This window comes from Oncorhynchus tshawytscha, linkage group LG04 (assembly GCF_018296145.1).
Source record: "Oncorhynchus tshawytscha isolate Ot180627B linkage group LG04, Otsh_v2.0, whole genome shotgun sequence".
In the NCBI taxonomy this organism is placed as follows: Eukaryota; Metazoa; Chordata; class Actinopteri; order Salmoniformes; family Salmonidae; genus Oncorhynchus; species Oncorhynchus tshawytscha.
In genome coordinates, this window is record NC_056432.1 from 14,977,776 (window position 1) to 14,997,982 (window position 20,207).

The window sequence follows — 20,207 nt, forward strand, 5'->3', positions numbered from 1 at the left end:
ATGCGATGGAAACACATTAAACTTTAGATTTTTATTCAGCACATAAAACATTTAATTTTGTGTGTACTATGTAATCGCACACTGACTTTTTCTCAGCAACAAGTCCATTTCGTGGAAACTGTGCCTATTTTCTTAATGCTGATTTTAGAATATTCAAATGAAAATCTGTCGCCATATGTGCTTATTTTGTGTTTTTGTGTCTGTGAACATGACCAGACCAGAGTAAACCCATGTGGCTGTTTTGACCCTAGTTAACCCATGTCCGTCTGTGAGTGTCCTGGTTTAAGTTTTCCTCTTGATTATGGCCTGATAAGAGAGAGTAGAATGACAGACAGATAAGTGTGAGGGAAAAAGGAAATCTAGTCTACAATTTTCCTGTAATTTTTTCTGTGCTCTGTAAATGTCTACATGTGACTCTATGACACACTCTTACAGGAAGTACATTTAGGACCCAAAGACCTATGGAGTGGAAACAAAGGAGAGAGTGTCAGGGCTGAGAGAGGGAAGGGTAGGGAGGGAAGGAGAGTAGGAGTGTGAGGGAGCAGAGAGGGAAGTGGGGATGATGAGGTGTCCTTTAGACTATGACAGACCTCTAAATCTACGGCATCCCCAGGTGACCCCCTTGTATAATCTATAATGTATGTAGGCTACATTAAATGAGGCACTACATTATCACCCCTGCTCTCCTATGAATGAGAGGGGAAAAGGTTTAAAGGTGGAAACAGAGTGATTACAACCTGGGGAGGTTTTCAGCATCTCAGTTCATCAACCATGGCCAGTCACTCTCCTTGAGTTCAGTTGACCTAAATAATTTGACCTAAATAATTTCTGACCATCACTCTGACAGTTCCCTGCCAATTACTCTACAAAGGAGACAGTAGTACAGGCAAGTGAATAGGTTAGGACCCGGGTTGGAGTAAAGAATTAGGGTTAGGACCTGGGTTGGAGTAAAGAATTAGGGTTAGGACCCGGGTTGGAGTAAAGAATTAGGGTTAGGACCAGGGTTGGAGTAAGGAATTAGGGTTAGGACCCGGGTTGGAGTAAGGAATTAGGGTTAGGACCCGGGTTGGAGTAAAGAATTAGGGTTAGGACCTGGGTTGGAGTAAAGAATTAGGGTTAGGACCTGGGTTGGAGTAAAGAATTAGGGTTAGGACCTGGGTTGGAGTAAAGAATTAGGGTTAGGACCTGGGTTGGAGTAAGGAATTAGGGTTAGGACCTGGGTTGGAGTAAAGAATTAGGGTTAGGACCTGGGTTGGAGTAAAGAATTAGGGTTAGGACCTGGGTTGGAGTAAAGAATTAGGGTTAGGACCTGGGTTGGAGTAAAGAATTAGGGTTAGGACCTGGGTTGGAGTAAAGAATTAGGGTTAGGTCCCGGGTTGGAGTAAAGAATTAGGGTTAGGACCTGGGTTGGAGTAAAGAATTAGGGTTAGGACCTGGGTTGGAGTAAAGAATTAGGGTTAGGACCTGGGTTGGAGTAAAGAATTAGGGTTAGGACCTGGGTTGGAGTAAAGAATTAGGGTTAGGACCTGGGTTGGAGTAAAGAATTAGGGTTAGGTCCCGGGTTGGAGTAAAAAATTAGGGTTAGGTCCCGGGTTGGAGTAAAGAATTAGGGTTAGGTCCCGGGTTGGAGTAAAGAATTAGGGTTAGGTCCCGGGTTGGAGTAAAGAATTAGGGTTAGGACCCGGGTTGGAGTAAAGAATTAGGGTTAGGACCCGGGTTGGAGTAAAGAATTAGGGTTAGGACCCGGGTTGGAGTAAGGAATTACATGCTGACCACACTGCTCGCATCACGTGCGCAAGCGTTGCAAAATACATTTGCACATATATGTTATTCAATCATTGCGCCAACACTGCTCATGGGCGTCAGCAAGCGTCTGCGTGGCCAGGTGCTAAAATAGAAATTGGTTCTATTTGTGACGCTCAACATGCTCCTCATAGGTTTTTAGGAGCATATACCCACGTGAGTGACTGAAAGATTAACTTAGGTCCACACTCTGGTAGGTTGTAGTAATGCTGTAAAGTTGATTGCCAACTCCAAAGAAGAAAAAGAAGCCTTAAGGAAGGAGGAGAGATGATGAGAAACAAATTAGGTTTACCGTTTTATCTGTGGAATAATTGTCGTAGAAGTGGACCTTGTACATTTCAGGTTAAATAACAACCCAATGTTTATATACCAGGACAAATTAGCTAGCAACAGCAAGCTAGCTAGCTAAATTGCCATAAATGTTCAATGCTTTTTGACCTGTCCCCAAATTAATATAATTGGTTCAGAGTTTGTTTTGATATTTCAACCTGTGTGTCCTGATCGCTTCTGGTGTGGGTGAAAGAAATCGAAGTGCGCACGAGGACGGATACGCGCGTCCAGTTTGGTCCGCATGTTAGGTTTAGGATAATAGGACCTTAGACACAGTCATTTGATACATGTCAATTAAACCTCAAGGGGCAGTTGCATACGTAGGTGTAAACTGGTTCCGTACAATCACCTTTTTTATAGACATTTCATAGATCTTTTCATAACCTTGGTGTGTTTTCTGGCATTGTGAATGAGTGAGCTCATCAAAGAATGGGGCCCTGAATGGCCCCCCTTAATCACTTTACAGCCAAACTGACTTAAAGTAAATACATCACCTTTGACTGCTGACACCACCAACAGTTTTGAGAGGGTGTCTTTTATGTAATTTGTGTGTGTATGTGTTTGTCACCCAGACATGTCAAGCCAGACAAGCTCTATGGAGGACATTGTGCAAGACAGTAAAGATGTGTTGCCCAGCAGCAAGCATGTGCTCTGTTACCATCAGAGCCCAGAGTTAAAGGTCAAGAAGCCCTCTCCAGACCAGAAGTAAACTCACAGGTTAGTGCAACAGCCAATGAAGCCCTAATATGGTAGTTGTCAACATCAGAATGATCCTATTCATTACATTTGACCTCCCTACCACCATTATTATTATCAAAATGTCATATGTCAACATTGTATTGAATGAATATTATTATGATTTTGGAATCATTGACATCATATATGTATGATACTTGGGTACAGTTGAAGTTGTAAGTTTACATACACTAAGGTTGGAGTCATTAAAACTTGTTTTTCAACCACTCCACAAATTTATTGTTAACAAACTAGAGTTTTGGCAAATCAGTTAGGACCTACTTTGTGCATAACATGACAAAAGTCATTTTTCCAACAATTGTTTACAGACAGATTATTTCACTTATAATTCACTGTATCACAATTCCAGTGGGTCAGAAGTTGCACATAGATGTTATTCAATCATTGCACCAACACTGCTCGTGACTGTGCCTTTAAACAGATTGTAAAATTCCAGAAATTTATGTGATGGCTTTAGAAGCTTCTGATAGGCTAATTGACATCATTTGAGTCAATTGGAGGTGTACCTGTGGATGTATTTCAAGGCCTACCTTCAAACTCAGTGCCTCTTTGCTTGACATCATGGGAAAATCAAAAGAAATCAGCCAAGACCTCAGAATTTTTTTTGTAGACCCCAACAAATCAAATCAAATCAAATCAAATCAAATTTTATTTGTCACATACACATGGTTAGCAGATGTTAATGCGAGTGTAGCGAAATGCTTGTGCTTCTAGTTCCGACAATGCAGTAATAACGAGCAAGTAATCTAACTAACAATTCCAAAAAAAACTACTGTCATACACAGTGTAAGGGGATAAAGAATATGTACATAAGGATATATGAATGAGTGATGGTACAGAGCAGCATAGGCAAGATACAGTAGATGATATCGAGTACAGTATATACATATGAGATAAGTATGTAAACCAAGTGGCATAGTTAAAGTGGCTAGTGATACATGTATTACATAAGGATGCAGTCGATGATATAGAGTACAGTATCAACGTATGCATATGAGATGAACAATGTAGGGTAAGTAACATTATATAAGGTAGCATTGTTTAAAGTGGCTAGTGATATATTTACATCATTTCCCATCGATTCCCATGATTAAAGTGGCTGGAGTAGAGTCAGTGTCATTGACAGTGTGTTGGCAGTAGCCACTCAATGTTAGTGGTGGCTGTTTAACAGTCTGATGGCCTTGAGATAGAAGCTGTTTTTCAGTCTCTCGGTCCCAGCTTTGATGCACCTGTACTGACCTCGCCTTCTGGATGGCAGCGGGGTGAACAGGCAGTGGCTCGGGTGGTTGATGTCCTTGATGATCTTTATGGCCTTCCTGTAGCATCGGGTGGTGTAGGTGTCCTGGAGGGCAGGTAGTTTGCCCCCGGTGATGCGTTGTGCAGACCTCACTACCCTCTGGAGAGCCTTACGGTTGAGGGCGGTGCAGTTGCCATACCAGGCGGTGATACAGCCCGCCAGGATGCTCTCGATTGTGCATCTGTAGAAGTTTGTGAGTGCTTTTGGTGACAAGCCGAATTTCTTCAGCCTCCTGAGGTTGAAGAGGCGCTGCTGCGCCTTCCTCACGATGCTGTCTGTGTGAGTGGACCAATTCAGTTTGTCTGTGATGTGTATGCCGAGGAACTTAAAACTTGCTACCCTCTCCACTACTGTTCCATCGATGTGGATGGGGGGTGTTCCCTCTGCTGTTTCCTGAAGTCCACAATCATCTCCTTAGTTTTGTTGACGTTGAGTGTGAGGTTATTTTCCTGACACCACACTCCGAGGGCCCTCACCTCCTCCCTGTAGGCCGTCTCGTCGTTGTTGGTAATCAAGCCTACCACTGTTGTGTCGTCCGCAAACTTGATGATTGAGTTGGAGGCGTGCATGGCCACGCAGTCGTGGGTGAACAGGGAGTACAGGAGAGGGCTCAGAACGCACCCTTGTGGGGCCCCAGTGTTGAGGATCAGCGGGGAGGAGATGTTGTTGCCTACCCTCACCACCTGGGGGCGGCCCGTCAGGAAGTCCAGTACCCAGTTGCACAGGGCGGGGTCGAGACCCAGGGTCTCGAGCTTGATGACGAGCTTGGAGGGTACTATGGTGTTGAATGCCGAGCTGTAGTCGATGAACAGCATTCTCACATAGGTATTCCTCTTGTCCAGATGGGTTAGGGCAGTGTGCAGTGTGGTTGAGATTGCATCGTCTGTGGACCTATTTGGGCGGTAAGCAAATTGGAGTGGGTCAAGGGTGTCAGGTAGGGTGGAGGTGATATGGTCCTTGACTAGTCTCTCAAAGCACTTCATGATGACGGATGTGAGTGCTACGGGGCGGTAGTCGTTTAGCTCAGTTACCTTAGCTTTCTTGGGAACAGGAACAATGGTGGCCCTCTTGAAGCATGTGGGAACAGCAGACTGGTATAGGGATTGATTGAATATGTCCGTAAACACACCGGCCAGCTGGTCTGCGCATGCTCTGAGGGCGCGGCTGGGGATGCCGTCTGGGCCTGCAGCCTTGCGAGGGTTAACACGTTTAAATGTCTTACTCACTTCGGCTGCAGTGAAGGAGAGACCGCATGTTTCCGTTGCAGGCCGTGTCAGTGGCACTGTATTGTCCTCAAAGCGGGCAAAAAGTTATTTAGTCTGCCCGGGAGCAAGACATCCTGGTCCGTGACTGGGCTGGGTTTCTTCCTGTAGTCCGTGATTGACTGTAGACCCTGCCACATACCTCTTGTGTCTGAGCCGTTGAATTGAGATTCTACTTTGTCTCTGTACTGGCGCTTAGCTTGTTTGATAGCCTTGCGGAGGGAATAGCTGCACTGTTTGTATTCAGCCATGTTACCAGACACCTTGCCCTGATTAAAAGCAGTGGTTCGTGCCTTCAGTTTCACACGAATGCTGCCATCAATCCACGGTTTCTGGTTAGGGAATGTTTTAATCGTTGCTATGGGAACGACATCTTCAACGCACGTTCTAATGAACTCGCACACCGTATCAGCGTATTCGTCAATGTTGTTGTCTGACGCAATACGAAACATCTCCCAGTCCACGTGATGGAAGCAGTCTTGGAGTGTGGAGTCAGCTTGGTCGGACCAGCGTTGGACAGACCTCAGCGTGGGAGCTTCTTGTTTTAGTTTCTGTCTGTAGGCAGGGATCAACAAAATGGAGTCGTGGTCAGCTTTTCCGAAAGGGGGCGGGGCAGGGCCTTATATGCGTCGCGGAAGTTAGAGTAACAATGATCCAGGGTCTTTCCACCCCTGGTTGCGCAATCGATATGCTGATAAAATTTAGGGAGTCTTGTTTTCAGATTAGCCTTGTTAAAATCCCCAGCTACAATGAATGCAGCCTCCGGATAAATCGTTTCCAGTTTGCAGAGAGTTAAATAAAGTTCGTTCAGAGCCATCGATGTGTCTGCTTGGGGGATATATACGGCTGTGATTATAATCGAAGAGAATTCTCTTGGTAGATAATGCGGTCTACATTTGATTGTGAGGAATTCTAAATCAGGTGAACAGAAGGATTTGAGTTCCTGTATGTTTCTTTCATCACACCATGTCACGTTGGCCATAAGACATACGCCCCCGCCCCTCTTCTTACCAGAAAGATGTTTGTTTCTGTCGGCGCGATGCGTGGAGAAACCCGCTGGCTGCACCGCTTCGGAATGCGTCTCTCCAGTTAGCCATGTTTCCGTGAAGCAGAGAACGTTACAGTCTCTGATGTCCCTCTGGAATGCTACCCTTGCTCGGATTTCATCAACCTTGTTGTCAAGAGACTGGACATTGGCAAGAAGAATGCTAGGGAGTGGTGCACGATGTGCCCCGTCTCCGGAGTCTGACCAGAAGACCGCTTCGTTTCCCTCTTTTTCTGAGTCGTTTTTTTTTTGGTCGCTGCATGTGATCCACTCGGTTACACTGGTTGTAAGGCAGAACACAGGATCCGCGTCGCGAAAAACATATTCTTGGTCGTACTGATGGTGAGTTGACGCTGATCTTATATTCAGTAGTTCTTGTCGGCTGTATGTAAAGAAACCTAAGATGACCTGGGGTACTAGTGTAAGAAATAACACGTAAAAAACAAAAAACTGCATAGTTTCCTAGGAACGCGAAGCGAGGCGGCCATCTCTGTCGGCGCCGGAAGTACAATCGCCGGAAGTACAAGTCTGGTTCATCCTTGGGAGCAATTTACAAATGCCTGAAGGTACCACGTTCATCTGTACAAACAATAGTACGCAAGTATAAACACCATGGGACCACGCAGCCATCATACCACTCAGGAAGGAGACGCGTTCTGTCTCCTAGAGATTAACATACTTTGGTGCGAAAAGTGCAAACAATCCCAGAACAACAGCAAAGGATCTTGTGAAGATGCTGGAGGAAACAGGTACAAAAGTATCTATATCCACAGTAAAACGAGTCCTATATCGACATAACCTGAAAGGCCGCTCAGCAAGGAAGAAGCCACTGCTCCAAAACGGCCATAAAAAAAGCCAGACTATGGTTTGAAACTGCACATGGGGACAAAGATCGTACTTTTTGGAGAAATGTCCTCTGGTCTGATGAAACAAAAATATAAATGTTTGGCCATAATGACCATTGTTATGTTTGGAGGAAAAAGGGGGAGGGCTTGCAAGCCGAAGAACACCATCCCAACCGTGAAGCACGGGGTGGCAGCATCATGTTGTGGGGGTGCTTTGCTGCAGGAGGGACTGGTGCACTTCACAAAATAGATGGCATCATGATGAGGGAAATTATGTGGATGTATTGAAGCAACATCTCAAGACATCAGTCAGGAAGTTAAAGCTTGGTCACAAATGGGTCTTCCAAATGGACATTGTCCCCAAGCATACTTCCAAAGTTGTGGTAAAATGGCTTAAGGACAACAAAGTCATGGTATTGGAGTGGCCATCACAAAACCCTGACCTCAAACATATAGAAGATTTGTGGGCAGAACTGAAAAAGCATGTGCAAGCATGGAGGCCTACAAACCTGACTCAGTTACACCAGCTCTGTCAGGAGGAATGGGCCAAAAGGGTACCCGAATCGTTTGACCCAAGTTAAACAATATAAAGTCAATTGGTACCAAATACTAAATGAGTGTATGTAAACTTCTGACCCACTGGGAATGAGATGAAAGAAATAAAAGCTGAAATAAATAATTATCTCTACTATTATTCTGCCATTTCACATTCTTAAAATAAAGTGGTGATCCTAACTAGGATTAAATGTCAGAAATTGCGAAAAACTGAGTTTAAATGTACATGGCTAAGGTGTATGTAAACTTCCAACTTCAACTGTAAGTGAGTGCCCAGTTTTTTTAACAGTTGAAAACCAGTTATCCATGCCAAAAAGTTAACGTCTACACAATCATCCCTGAATACTCATACTAATATCATGCATATATATATATATAACTATCTCAAGGCCATCAGACTGTTAAACAGCCACCACTAACATTGAGTGGCTACTGCCAACACACTGTCAATGACACTGACTCTACTCCAGCCACTTTAATCATGGGAATTGATGGGAAATGATGTAAATATATCACTAGCCACTTTAAACAATGCTACCTTATATAATGTTACTTACCCTACATTATTCATCTCATATGCATACGTAGATACTGTACTCTATATCATCGACTGCATCCTTATGTAATACATGTATCACTAGCCACTTTAACTATGCCACTTGGTTTACATACTCATCTCATATGTATATACTGTACTCGATATCATCTACTGTATCTTGCCTATGCTGCTCTGTACCATCACTCATTCATATATCCTTATGTACATATTCTTTATCCCCTTACACCGTGTATAAGACAGTAGGTTTTTTTGGAATTGTTAGTTAGATTACTTGTTCGTTATTACTGCATTGTCGGAACTAGAAGCACAAGCATTTCGCTACACTCGCATTAACATCTGCTAACCATGTGTATGTGACAAATAAAATTTGATTTGATGATTTGATTTGATTATAGCCTGAATGAATATCTATTCGAGGGATTTAATCATAGTCAGAACTAGCAGCCTGGCCACTTCAATAATTTTACAGAACCTTAAAGGCCCATTGCAGTAGAAAACATGATTTTCTTGCGTTTTTTATTTCCACAATATGAGGTTGGAATAATGGGACGGCAGGGTAGCCTAGTGGTTAGAGTGTTGGACTAGTAACCGAAAGGTTGCAAATTCGAATCCCCGAGCTGACAAGGTACAAATCTGTCGTTCTGCCCCTGAACAGGCCGTTAACCCACTGTTCCTAGGACGTCATTGAAAATAAGAATTTGTTCTTAACTGACTTGCCTAGTAAAATAAAGGTAAAATAAATAAAACAAATAATACTGTGAAATTGTGAAAATTATGATAATGCCCTTTTTAGTACAAGGGCTGTTTTGACATTTCAGCCTGTTGTGGTGGGATGGAGTTTTGGTCTGCCTGGTGACATCACCAGGCGGTAAATTAGTTAATTAACCAATAAGAAAGAGTTCCAAACCTCTCTGCCAATAACAGCTAGTTTTCAGTTTCCCCCTCCCCACTCAGACCACTGCCAGACAGTCCTAGCAATATTCTTGCTTGAGAAATTGCTCTTTTTGCTAAGATGCTATTTTTGCTTATTTTTGACAACAATCACAGTACGGTACTTAATTGTTTCCCTGAAATGTTTTGATATTCAGATAAAAACAGCTGTAGTGTAACTTTAAACTTTCTTCAGACCCCTTCACCTGTTCTCTTGCCCCGTATCTTACTTATTGCACCTTTGTGACCCCTTGTGGTGTTCAAAACTATTTTCAGCTTTCACAGTGTCCTGCAATGTTCACTAATACAATGTATCTTATGCAAACATCCGTAAATAGTGCAAATGAACCATTAAACTGATAAGCTTAACGGGCTAATTTGTAAAGGGTGGTTAACCAGTCAGCCACTGGCATCCCGATTCGATGCCTACATCAAACAAAGAGTACCTTTTTGTGCATCATTCAGGCTTAAAAGTTATTTTGGCAAGAACTTGATATTGCTAATCATGTAATAAATACTACTACTAATAATAATAATTATCACCAAAGGGTCTTTCAAGGTTGAGATAAAAATACATACAAAAACTAGATGTAGGTCGGGTGGTATTTCTTTGCAGAAACAGAAAGTGTTGGCCTAACCCTAAAAGTTTCATGGTTGTTTGTGTAGCCCGGTCCATATGTGCCTGAAGCTGATCTATGCATCTTTGAAATGGTAAACATACTGAGTCATTTCGACAGAATTATGCTTGATCTCATTAATCTTGCCACATCCTTTAAAATTGGCCATTCCTCCACATACACAAAGAGGCATTGGGAGAACAATTTCACCAGTATGTGACGACCCTCCCACTCTGTCTGCCGAATTATTTATATTTGCTCTTGTTTTCCTTAATAGGATGCCGGTGGGCGGAGCCAGGAGGGTCGTCAGCAAAATGGGACACACCTGGGCTCGGGTGTGTCCCGGGATAAATACACCTCATCCCCATTTATTGAGGAGACTCACTCCATGCAGACACTGATAGATTTTTGTTGTGGCATTTTTGTGGCTGTTTTATATGTTTGCTTTGGCACCTTTCAACACCCCTCATTATCACATTTATGCACGCAAACACTCACTTACACTACTGATTACACACACCATTGTTAATTGTATTTAGTTTACTTCAGTTAATAAATATATTTTGTTATTCTTTATCTCCACGTGGTCTCCTTTTTGTTACAAACTTCGAGCCGGTTCGTGACAAGTAGAACTAATAGCACATAATATCAACAGTAATTAATTAATTCAAACCAAACAAAATCCAAATGCCCCCAAAAAGTCTATTCTGACTCAAGAATGCTATATATGACCCAATTTGGGGTTAAAATGATCTGGAAATGAAATCATTTTTGGTTTTCTGAGTGGACAGTTTCATGCAAAGAAAATGTGTGGTCTGTTGTTTGGTGGGTGGATACTTGTAAATCATTGCTCTCTGTCAAAGTGCACTGCTGTAATGGGCTTGAACATAGACCTTAGCTACTGGCAGAGGACCCATCACACTTTCTGAATGTAAATGTGATGTTATGATTTGGTGTTTGCGTTTTGTACATTTTAGCCTTTGTGAGTTTTAATTTACACATTAGTATTGGTTCTTCCACTGTAGATGAGTCTGTGATAATTGCTCAACTCTAAAGCTTTTAGAGTATTTTTAAAATGTGTTTTTCTTCTAAGCTTGCTGCCTCCAATTTTCAAATGAATTTGCGTCGCATCACTTCCTCTCGCCTTGTTTTTGAGAACCCATCACTTCTTCCTCAAGGTGTCTGCAAATAAACAGCCACCCAAAAGACTGCAGCTGAACACCATGACGCAGCATGTACAACAAGGCGTTAACAGCTGCAGCTCATTAGCTCCAGTAAAAACATGCAGTTCTCTCATTTGCACTCTGGCCAGTTCAAACGGCATGAGTTAATTTGTTGTTACCCTCTTTTTCTTAAACAAATATCACGGTCTCAGGGCAATTTAGCCCTAGCCCATGCACTGCAATGGAAAAGAAAACCGATCTACGACAGTGAGCACTGCTCTTGGATTTGTCTTTCTTCCTATCCATCCCTTGCTCCCTCTTTCTTTCTTTCAAACACTGTCCCTTTCTCTATCGCCCCATCCCCCCACCCTCTCTGTATGGCTGGACTTCAGCCAGAGCTCCCAACCAGCCTGATTAGAATCTTCCTTAGTGCTGTGGATGACTCCCTGTAAACCATGAAACCTCTCCAACCTCTTCAGGTCACATGTATTACCATTAGATCTTTGTTGCTTGTAGAAATGTTACACAACATTTTCAGTAGAATTGTCTCTGGCACGGGTCTCTTGACAAGTTGCGTCTTGTCCTTCTGTAATTTGAACATCTTGATCCAATCAACAAGGTCACAAGGTTGACTTGACTCCTTGCTCCGGCCAAACGTTTGTTAACCGCAATTAGTCTGTTTGAAAATGTGTCATTGGCTTTGATAATCTGATTGGTCCGAGACGATCCAATCGCTGGTGACTTTGTTTTGTACGTAAAAACGACTTCAATGATGGCAGTCTCTGACCAAAGTATGTAGCAAACGACAGAGCAGCGGAATAATTTAGTGTGAGTCGTCAGGCTATGATTTGACACCATCCCATCTTTCTTACATACTGTAAATGCCTCTGGTGGTTTTCTCCATGCAGTGCTGCGTCAAAAACACACTTACAGACATGTTTGTGGTTTTGTGACGACAGTGACTTATCCTTCTCCAGTGCATCCCGGGAATGGCGTTGGGAGTTAATCACTTGGAAGACGCGGTCGCAATTCGAGGCCAAAGATATGGAAGCAATTTCTCAAGAGCTTGACTTCGCCCCAGAGCTGGAGCTGCCAACTTCCAGGCCTAAGTTCTGAGTCAGACCATGCAGCGGCACACCATGGGGGAATGTCAGAGACTGTGGAGACTACTCCCTTCACATGGTGTCTTGTCTAGTCTGATAACATTCAGACCTGCCACCACAGTTCTAAAAAATACAAGTGTTTCATTGTCACATATACCAGATATGTGCAGTGAAATGTGTTGTTTTACAGGGTCAGCCATAGTAGGAGGCGCCTCTGGAGCAAACTACGTTTGTGTGTTCCCAGTGGTAAGGCTGATCAGTCAGACTCGGGGAAGGGTCTGAATTTGTTGTTTGTGTGGTTTCTTAAACCTTACAGCAATAATTACCTTTGATTAATGGTTAGAATACGGATTGCAAATTGATATATTGCCATTATGTCTTGATCACCTCAACTTGCAAATATTTAGCATTGAACGGTAGCGTAAAGGTTCAGTGTTACTATTACTTGACTTCGGTTGCTGTCGTAATCTATTGTATCATGGTCTGTTTTAACAGAATTGCTAGTCTTGTAAAGGCATTATGAGCACCTATACCTGAACTGTTGTTAAAAGCCCAGTGCACTCAAAAACATGATTTTCCTCTGTTTTATATATATGTCCACACTATGAGGTTGGAATAATACTGTGAAATTGTGAAAATTATGAATAAGCCCTTTTAGCGTTAAAGCTGTTTGAAAAGACCGCCTGAAATTCCAGCCTGTTTGGGTGGGATGGGGTTTTGGCCAGCCTGGTGACATCACCAGGTGGTAAATTAGTTAATAGACCAATAAGAAAGATAGCTCCGAACCTCTCTGCCAATATCAGCTAGTTTTCAGTGTGCCCCTCCCCAGTCAGACCACTCCCAGACAGTCCTACAAAAATTCTTGCTTGAGAAATTGTTCTTTGCTAACAAGCTATTTTGGTTTCTTTTTGAACATTTTAATTGAAACCAACCCCATTACGGTACTTAATTGTTACTGAGAAATTATTAGATATTGAGATAAAAACCTCTGCATTTCACCTTTTAAGAGAACTTGCTAATTTCGCACTCTTTTAAAGAATGACCCATAAAGGATCCACAGTAAACCTGACACACACGAGACACAAAGAGAAACCATGAATATACAGTGCAATAAAGGGTCTTCACAAACATGTTGCGTTCACTGTCTTTTGTTTACAAAACTAGAACCATCGACACTTACACTGTACACACGCACAGAGGCACATACTGACACATAGAACATTTCCTCATAAACTAGACATGTTTACTCAGAGCCCTGAGACTTGGCCGTTAAAATGGAACAGCAGAATGTTCTGACAAATGTGGCACAGATTGTGGTTATTTCCATAGACAATATTTTTGCTAATTTTAATGGCTGAGGGTGTGGAGGGATGTGCACAGTTTTTATTTGGAAATATTGATACATCCCAAACCAACTAGTGATATTGTACAGGCAGCATGTGCATTGACATTGTGGTTTGTCTTTTAGTGACCTGTCCTACTGAAAGAGATCTTTTTTATTTATCTTGTCTACTGACACGTTTATGACAAGGCTCCCATGATGTGCTAAACCTTTTAACTGCTGCTAGTGTGGAGCATCCAATCCCCCTCTATGTCATTCCATGGTGCCTCCATGGCCTGGTCTACCCCGGAGGCATCTAGCGGAGGACTGGGTCAGCATGCCCAAGATGGAGTCTGTTACTGAAGCTCTGTGTCAGTCTGAACTTGAATTCCTCGCCCCCCTGCGGAGTAGAATGATGATTCCCCCTAGACACTGATCTAATCAAATTCAATTGTGTTTGACACATACAACAGGTGTTGTATGCGAAATGCTTACTTGCAAGCCCTTAACCAACAATGCAGTTTTAAGAAAATAGTTTAAAACTTCTTGGTGACAGGGGGCGGTATTTTCACATCCGGATGAAATGCATGCCCAAAATCAACTGCCTGCTACTCATCCCCAGAAGATAAGATATGCATATTATTAGTAGATTTGGATAGAAAACACTCTGAAGTTTCTACAACTGTTTGAATCATGTCTGTGAGTATAACAGAACTTATGTAGCAGGCGAAACCCCGAGGACAAACCATTCAGATTTTTATTTTTTTGAGGTCACTCTCTTTTTAATGACTTTTCATTGGGAATACAGATTTCTAAGGGACCTTCTTGCAGTTCCTACCGCTTCCACTGGATGTCACCAGTATTTAGAAATTGGTTAAGGTTTTTCCTTTGTGTAATGAAGAAGTAGCCCTGTTCAAAACGAGGGTCACTTCAAGTGTACTGTTAGATAGAGGTGCGTGACCAGAAAGGTAGTGTCAGATTGTTTTCTTCCAGTATTGAACACAGATCATCCAGTCTTCAATTTGATTGATTATTTACTTTAAAAAAATACCTAAAGTTGTATTACAATAGTAGTTTGAAATGTTTTGGCAAAGTTTACAGGTAACTTTTGAGATATTTTGTAGTCACGTTGCGCAAGTTACAACCGGTGTTTTTCTGGATCAAACGCACCAAATAAATGGACATTCTGGACATATATCGACGGAATTAATCGAACAAAAGGACCATTTGTGATGTTTATGGGACATATTGGAGTGCCAACAAAAGAAGCTCGTCAAACGTAAGGCATGATTTATATTTTTATTTCTGTGTTTTGTGTCACGCCTGCAGGGTTGAAATATGCTTTCTCTCTTTGTTTACGGAGGTGCTATCCTCAGATAATAGCATCAATTGCTTTCGCCAAAAAGCCTTTTTGAAATCTGACATGTTGGCTGGATTCACAACAAGTGTGCAGCTTTAATTTGGTATCTTACATGTGTGATTTCATGAAAGTTTGATTTTATAGTAATTTATTTGAATTTGGCACTCTGCATTTTCACTGGCTTTTGGCTAGGTCCAGAGAAGTTTAAGAAAGTATTTACAAAATAATCTAAAGTAAAAAATTAAATACAAATGTAACACAATAAAATAACGAGGCTATATACAATGTGCGGTGGTACAGGTTAGTCAAAGTAATTTGTACATGTAGGTAGGGGTAAAGTGACTATGCATAGATAATAAACAGCGAGTAGCAGCAATGCAAATAGTCCTGTTGGCCATTTGATTAATTTTGATTAATTGTTCAGCAGTCTTATGGCTTGGGGGTAGAATCTGTTAAAGAGACTTTTGGACCTAGACCTGGTGCTCCGGTACCACTTGCCATGCGGTAGCAGACAGAACAGTCTGACTTGTCTTTCACAATTTTTGGTGCTTTCCTCTGACACCGCGTAGTATATAGGTCTTGGATGGCAGGAAGTTTGGCTGCAGTGATTTACTGTGCCATAAACACTATCCTCTGTAGCGCCTTGCTGTCGGAGACCAAGCAGTTGCCATACAACCGGTCAGGATGCTCTCGATGGTGCAGCTGTAGAACTTTTGAGGATCTGTGGACCCAAATCTTTCCAGTCTCCTGAGGTGGAAAAGGCATTGGCGTGCCCTCTCCACAACTGTCTTGGAGTGTTTGGACCATAATAGTTTGTTGGTGATGTGGACACCAGGGAACTTGAATCTCTTTACCCGCTCCACTACAGGCCCGTCGATGTGAATGGGGTTGTGTTCGGCCTTCCTTTTCCTGTAGTCCACAATCAGCTCCTTTCTCTTGCTCATGTTGAGGGAGAGGTTGTAGTCCTGGCACCCCACTACCAGCTCTCTGACCTCCTCCATATGGACTGTCTCATTGTTGTCGGTGATCAGGCCTACCGCCGTTGTGTCGTCCGTAAACTTAATGATGGTGTTGGAGTCATGCTTGGCCTTCAGTCATGGGTGAACAGGGAGTCAACGAGGGGACTAAGCACGCACTCCTGAGGGGCTCCCGCGTTGAGCATCAGCGTGGCAGATGCGACCCTTCAGGAAGTCCAGTATCCAGTTGCAGAGGGAGGTGTTTAGTCCCAGGGTCCTTAGCTTAGTGATGAGCTTTCTAGGCACTATGGTGTTGAACGCTGAGCTGTAGTCAATGAACAGCATTCTTACATAGGTGTTCCTTTTGTCCAGGTGGGAAAGGACAGTGTGGAGTGCTGTTGAGATTGTGTCATCCTTCCGGGTGAAATGCAAATTGGAGTGGGTCTAGGGTTCCTGGATGATGGTGTTGATGTGAGCCATGACTAGCCTTTCAAAGCACTTCATGCCTACAGTGGCTTGCAACCTTGCAAAAAGTATTCACCCCCTTGGCGTTTTTCCTATTTTGTTGCCTTGCAACCTGGAATTGAAATATATTTTTGGGTGGTTTGTATCATTTTATTTACACAACATGCCAACCACTTTGAAGTTGCAAAATATTTTTGTGTATCAAACAAGAAATTTGTCACGTTCTTCGTAATGATGAGACCAAGGCGCAGCGTGATAAGAATACATTCTTCTTTTAATGAAGAATAAACACTAAACAAACTATACAAAACAACAAAACAAACGTGAAGCTATGAGACACGGGTACTGACAGGCAACTACACAAAGACAATAACCCACAAACAATCCAAGGCATATGGCTACCTAAATATGGTCCCCAATCAGAGTCAACAATAAACAGCTGCCTCTGATTGAGAACCAATCTAGGCAACCATAGACATAAAAACACCTAGACTAGAAAAACCCCATAAACATACAAAAACCCTAGACAGGAGGGTGCTGTCTATGGTTTTTGTGCTACAAGAGTCCGCTCTTGTAGCACAGACCCATGGATCATCGTCGGAGGCTCTGGACTGCAGATCCTCGCCGTAGGCCCCGGGCTGGGGACCCTCGCTGCGTAGATCATCGGCTGATGATCATCGCCGGGACCGTTGCTGGAGACCCCGGACTGGGGACCTTCGCTGGAGACCCCGGACTGTGGCCTGCCGTTCGATTCCCCGGTCTGTGGCCCGTCGTAGGAGGTTCCGGACTGTGGCCCGTCGTAGGAGGTTCCGGACTGTGGCCCGTCGTAGGAGGTTCCAGACTGTGGCCCGTCGTAGGAGGTTCCGGACTGTGGCCCGTCGTAGGAGGTTCCGGACTGTGGCCCGTCGTAGGAGGTTCCGGACTGTGGCCCGTCGTAGGAGGTTCCGGACTGTGGCCCGTCGTAGGAGGTTCCGGACTGTGGCCCGTCGTAGGAGGTTCCGGACTGTGGCCCGTCGTAGGAGGTTCCGGACTGTGGCCCGTCGTAGGAGGTTCCGGACTGTGGCCCGTCGTGGGAGGTTCCGGACTGTGGCCCGTCGTGGGAGGTTCCGGACTGTGGCCCGTCGTGGGAGGTTCCGGACTGTGGCCCGTCGTGGGAGGTTCCGGACTGTGGCCCGTCGTGGGAGGTTCCGGACTGTGGCCCGTCGTGGGAGGTTCCGGACTGTGGCCCGTCGTGGGAGGTTCCGGTCTGTGAACTGTCGCCGGAAGCTCTGGACTGGGTACTGTCGCCGGACGCTCTGGACTGGGTACTGTCGCCGGACGCTCTGGACTGCGTACTGTCGCCGGATGCTGTGGACTGGGCACTGTCGACGAACGCTCTGGACTGGGCACTGTCGACGGACGCTCTGGACTGCGTACTGTCGCCGGACGCTCTGGACTGGGCACTGTCGACGGACACTCTGGACAGGGCACTGTCGCCGGTGCTCTGGACTGGGCACTGTCGCCGGACGCTCTGGATCGTCCACTGTTGCCGGACGCTCTAGACTGGGCACTGTCAGCGGACGCTCTGGACCAGGCACTGTCGCCGGACGCTCTGGACCGGGTACTGTCGCCAGACGCACTGGACTGCCGAGGCGCACTGTAGGCCTGGTGCGTGTTGCCGGCACTGGTGGTACTGAGCTGGTGACACGCACCTCAGGGCGAGTGCAGGGAGGAGGAACAGGGTGTACTGGACTGCTGAGGCACACTATAGGCCTGGTGCGTGGTGCCGGCACTGGTGGTACCGGGCTGGGGACACGCACCTCAGGGTGAGTGCGAGAAAACCCAGAGACAGGGGAAAACACATATACCACCATCATCACACCCTGACCTAACCAAAATAATAAAGAAAACAAAGATAACTAAGGTCAGGGCGTGACAAAATTAGACCAAAAAAATGAAAACTTGAGCGTGCGTAACTATTCACCCCCCCCAAAGTCAATACTTTGTAGAACCACCTTTTGCAGCAATTACAGCTGCAAGTCTCTTGGGGTATGTCTCTATGAGCTTGGCACATCTAGCCACTGGGATTTCTGCCCGTTATTCAAGGAAAATCCACTCCAGCTCCTTCAAGTTGGATGGGTTCCGCTGGTGTACAGCAATCTTTAAGTCATACCACAGATTCTCAATTGGATTGAGGTCTGGGCTTTGACTAGGCCATTCCAAGACATTTAAATGTTTCCCATTAAACCACTCAAGTGTTGCTTTAGCAGTATGCTTAGGGTCATTGTCCTGCTTGGAAGGTGAACCTCTGTCCCAGTCTCAAATCTCTGGAAGACTGAAACAGGTTTCCCTCAAGAATTTACCTGTATTTAGCGCCATCCATCATTCTTTAAATTTGGACCAGTTTCCCAGTCCCTGCCGATGGAAAACATCCCCACAGCATGATGCTGCCGCCACCATACTTCCCTGTGGGCATGGTGTTCTCAGGTGATGAGAGGTGTTGGATTTGCACCAGACATAGCAAAATTTTAGTCTCATCTGACCGGAGTACCTTCTTCCATATGTTTGGGGAGTCTCCCGCATGCCTTTTGGCCTTTTGCTTATTTTTTTCTTTAAGCAATGGATTTTTTTCTGGCTACTCTTCCGTAAAGCCCAGCTCTGTGGAGTGTACGGCTTGAAGTGGTCCTATGGACAGATACTCCAATCTCTGCTGTGGAGCTTTGCAGCTCCTTCAGGGTTATCTTTGGTCTCTTTGTTGCCTTTCTGATTAATGCCTGCCTTGCCTGGTCTGTGAGTTTTGGTGGGCGGCCCTCTCTTGGCAGGTTTGTTGTGATGCCATATTTTCTCAGTTTTTTAATAATGGATTTAATGGCACTCCGTGGGATTTTCAAAGGTTTTGGTTATTTAGTTATAACCCAACCCTGATACAGTGCCTTTGAACCATCTTCCCTGTCCCTGCTGAAGAACAGCAGGCCCAAACCATGATGCTGCCACCACCATGTTTGACAGTGGGGATGGTGTGTTCAGGGTGATGAACTGTGTTGCTTTTACGCCAAACATAACGTTTTGCATTGTTGCCAAAAAGTTCAATTTTGGTTTCATCTGACCAGAGCACCTTCTTCCACATGTTTGGTGTGTCTCCCAGGTGGCTTGTGGCAAACTTTAACGACACTTTTTATGGATATCTTTAAGAAATGGCTTTCTTCTTGCCACTCTTCCATAAAGGCCAGATTTGTGCAATATACAATTGATTGTTGTCCTATGGACAGAGTCTCCCACCTCAGCTGTAGATCTCTGCAGTTCATCCAGAGTGATCATGGGCCTCTTGGCTGCATCTCTGATCAGTCTTCTCCTTGTATGAGCTGAAAGTTTAGAGGGACGGCCAGGTCTTGGTAGATTTGAAGTGGTCTGATACTCCTTCCATTTCAATATTATCACTTGCACAGTGCTCCTTGGGATGTTTAAAGCTTGGGAAATCTTTTTGTATCCAAATCCGGCTTTAAACTTCTTCACAACTGTATCTCGGACCTGCCTGGTGTGTTCCTTGTTCTTCATGATGCTCTCTGCGCTTTTAACGGACCTCTGAGACTATCACAGTGCAGGTGCATTTATACGGAGACTTGATTACACACAGGTGGATTGTATTTATCATCATTAGTCATTTAGGTCAACATTGGATCATTCAGAGATCCTCACTGAACTTCTGGAGAGAGTTTGCTGCACTGAAAGTAAAGGGGCTGAATAATTTTGCACGCCCAATTTTTCAGTTTTTGATTTGTTAAAAAAGTTTGAAATATCCAATAAATGTCGTTCCACTTCATGATTGTGTCCCACTTGTTGTTGATTCTTCACAAAAAAATA

At 44.2% G+C, this 20,207-nt stretch overlaps 1 protein-coding gene across 3 annotated transcripts in view; it reads left to right on the top strand.

The window, feature by feature from the left end:
• LOC112247171 (DNA repair protein XRCC4) overlaps positions 1-10,535 on the top strand; it is a 63,720-nt gene extending 53,185 nt beyond the window's left edge. For 2 of the 3 annotated variants that reach the window (XM_024415895.2, XM_024415888.2), the window contains exons 7-8: positions 2,706-2,850; positions 10,277-10,535. In XM_024415895.2, the coding sequence (XP_024271663.1) occupies positions 2,706-2,842 (137 nt within the window). In that variant the 3' untranslated portion in view covers positions 2,843-2,850; positions 10,277-10,535. The remainder of the gene's footprint in view (positions 1-2,705; positions 2,851-10,276) is intronic. The other variant, XM_024415903.2, reaches the window with a different exon arrangement.
• The last annotated feature ends 9,672 nt before the right edge of the window (positions 10,536-20,207 follow it).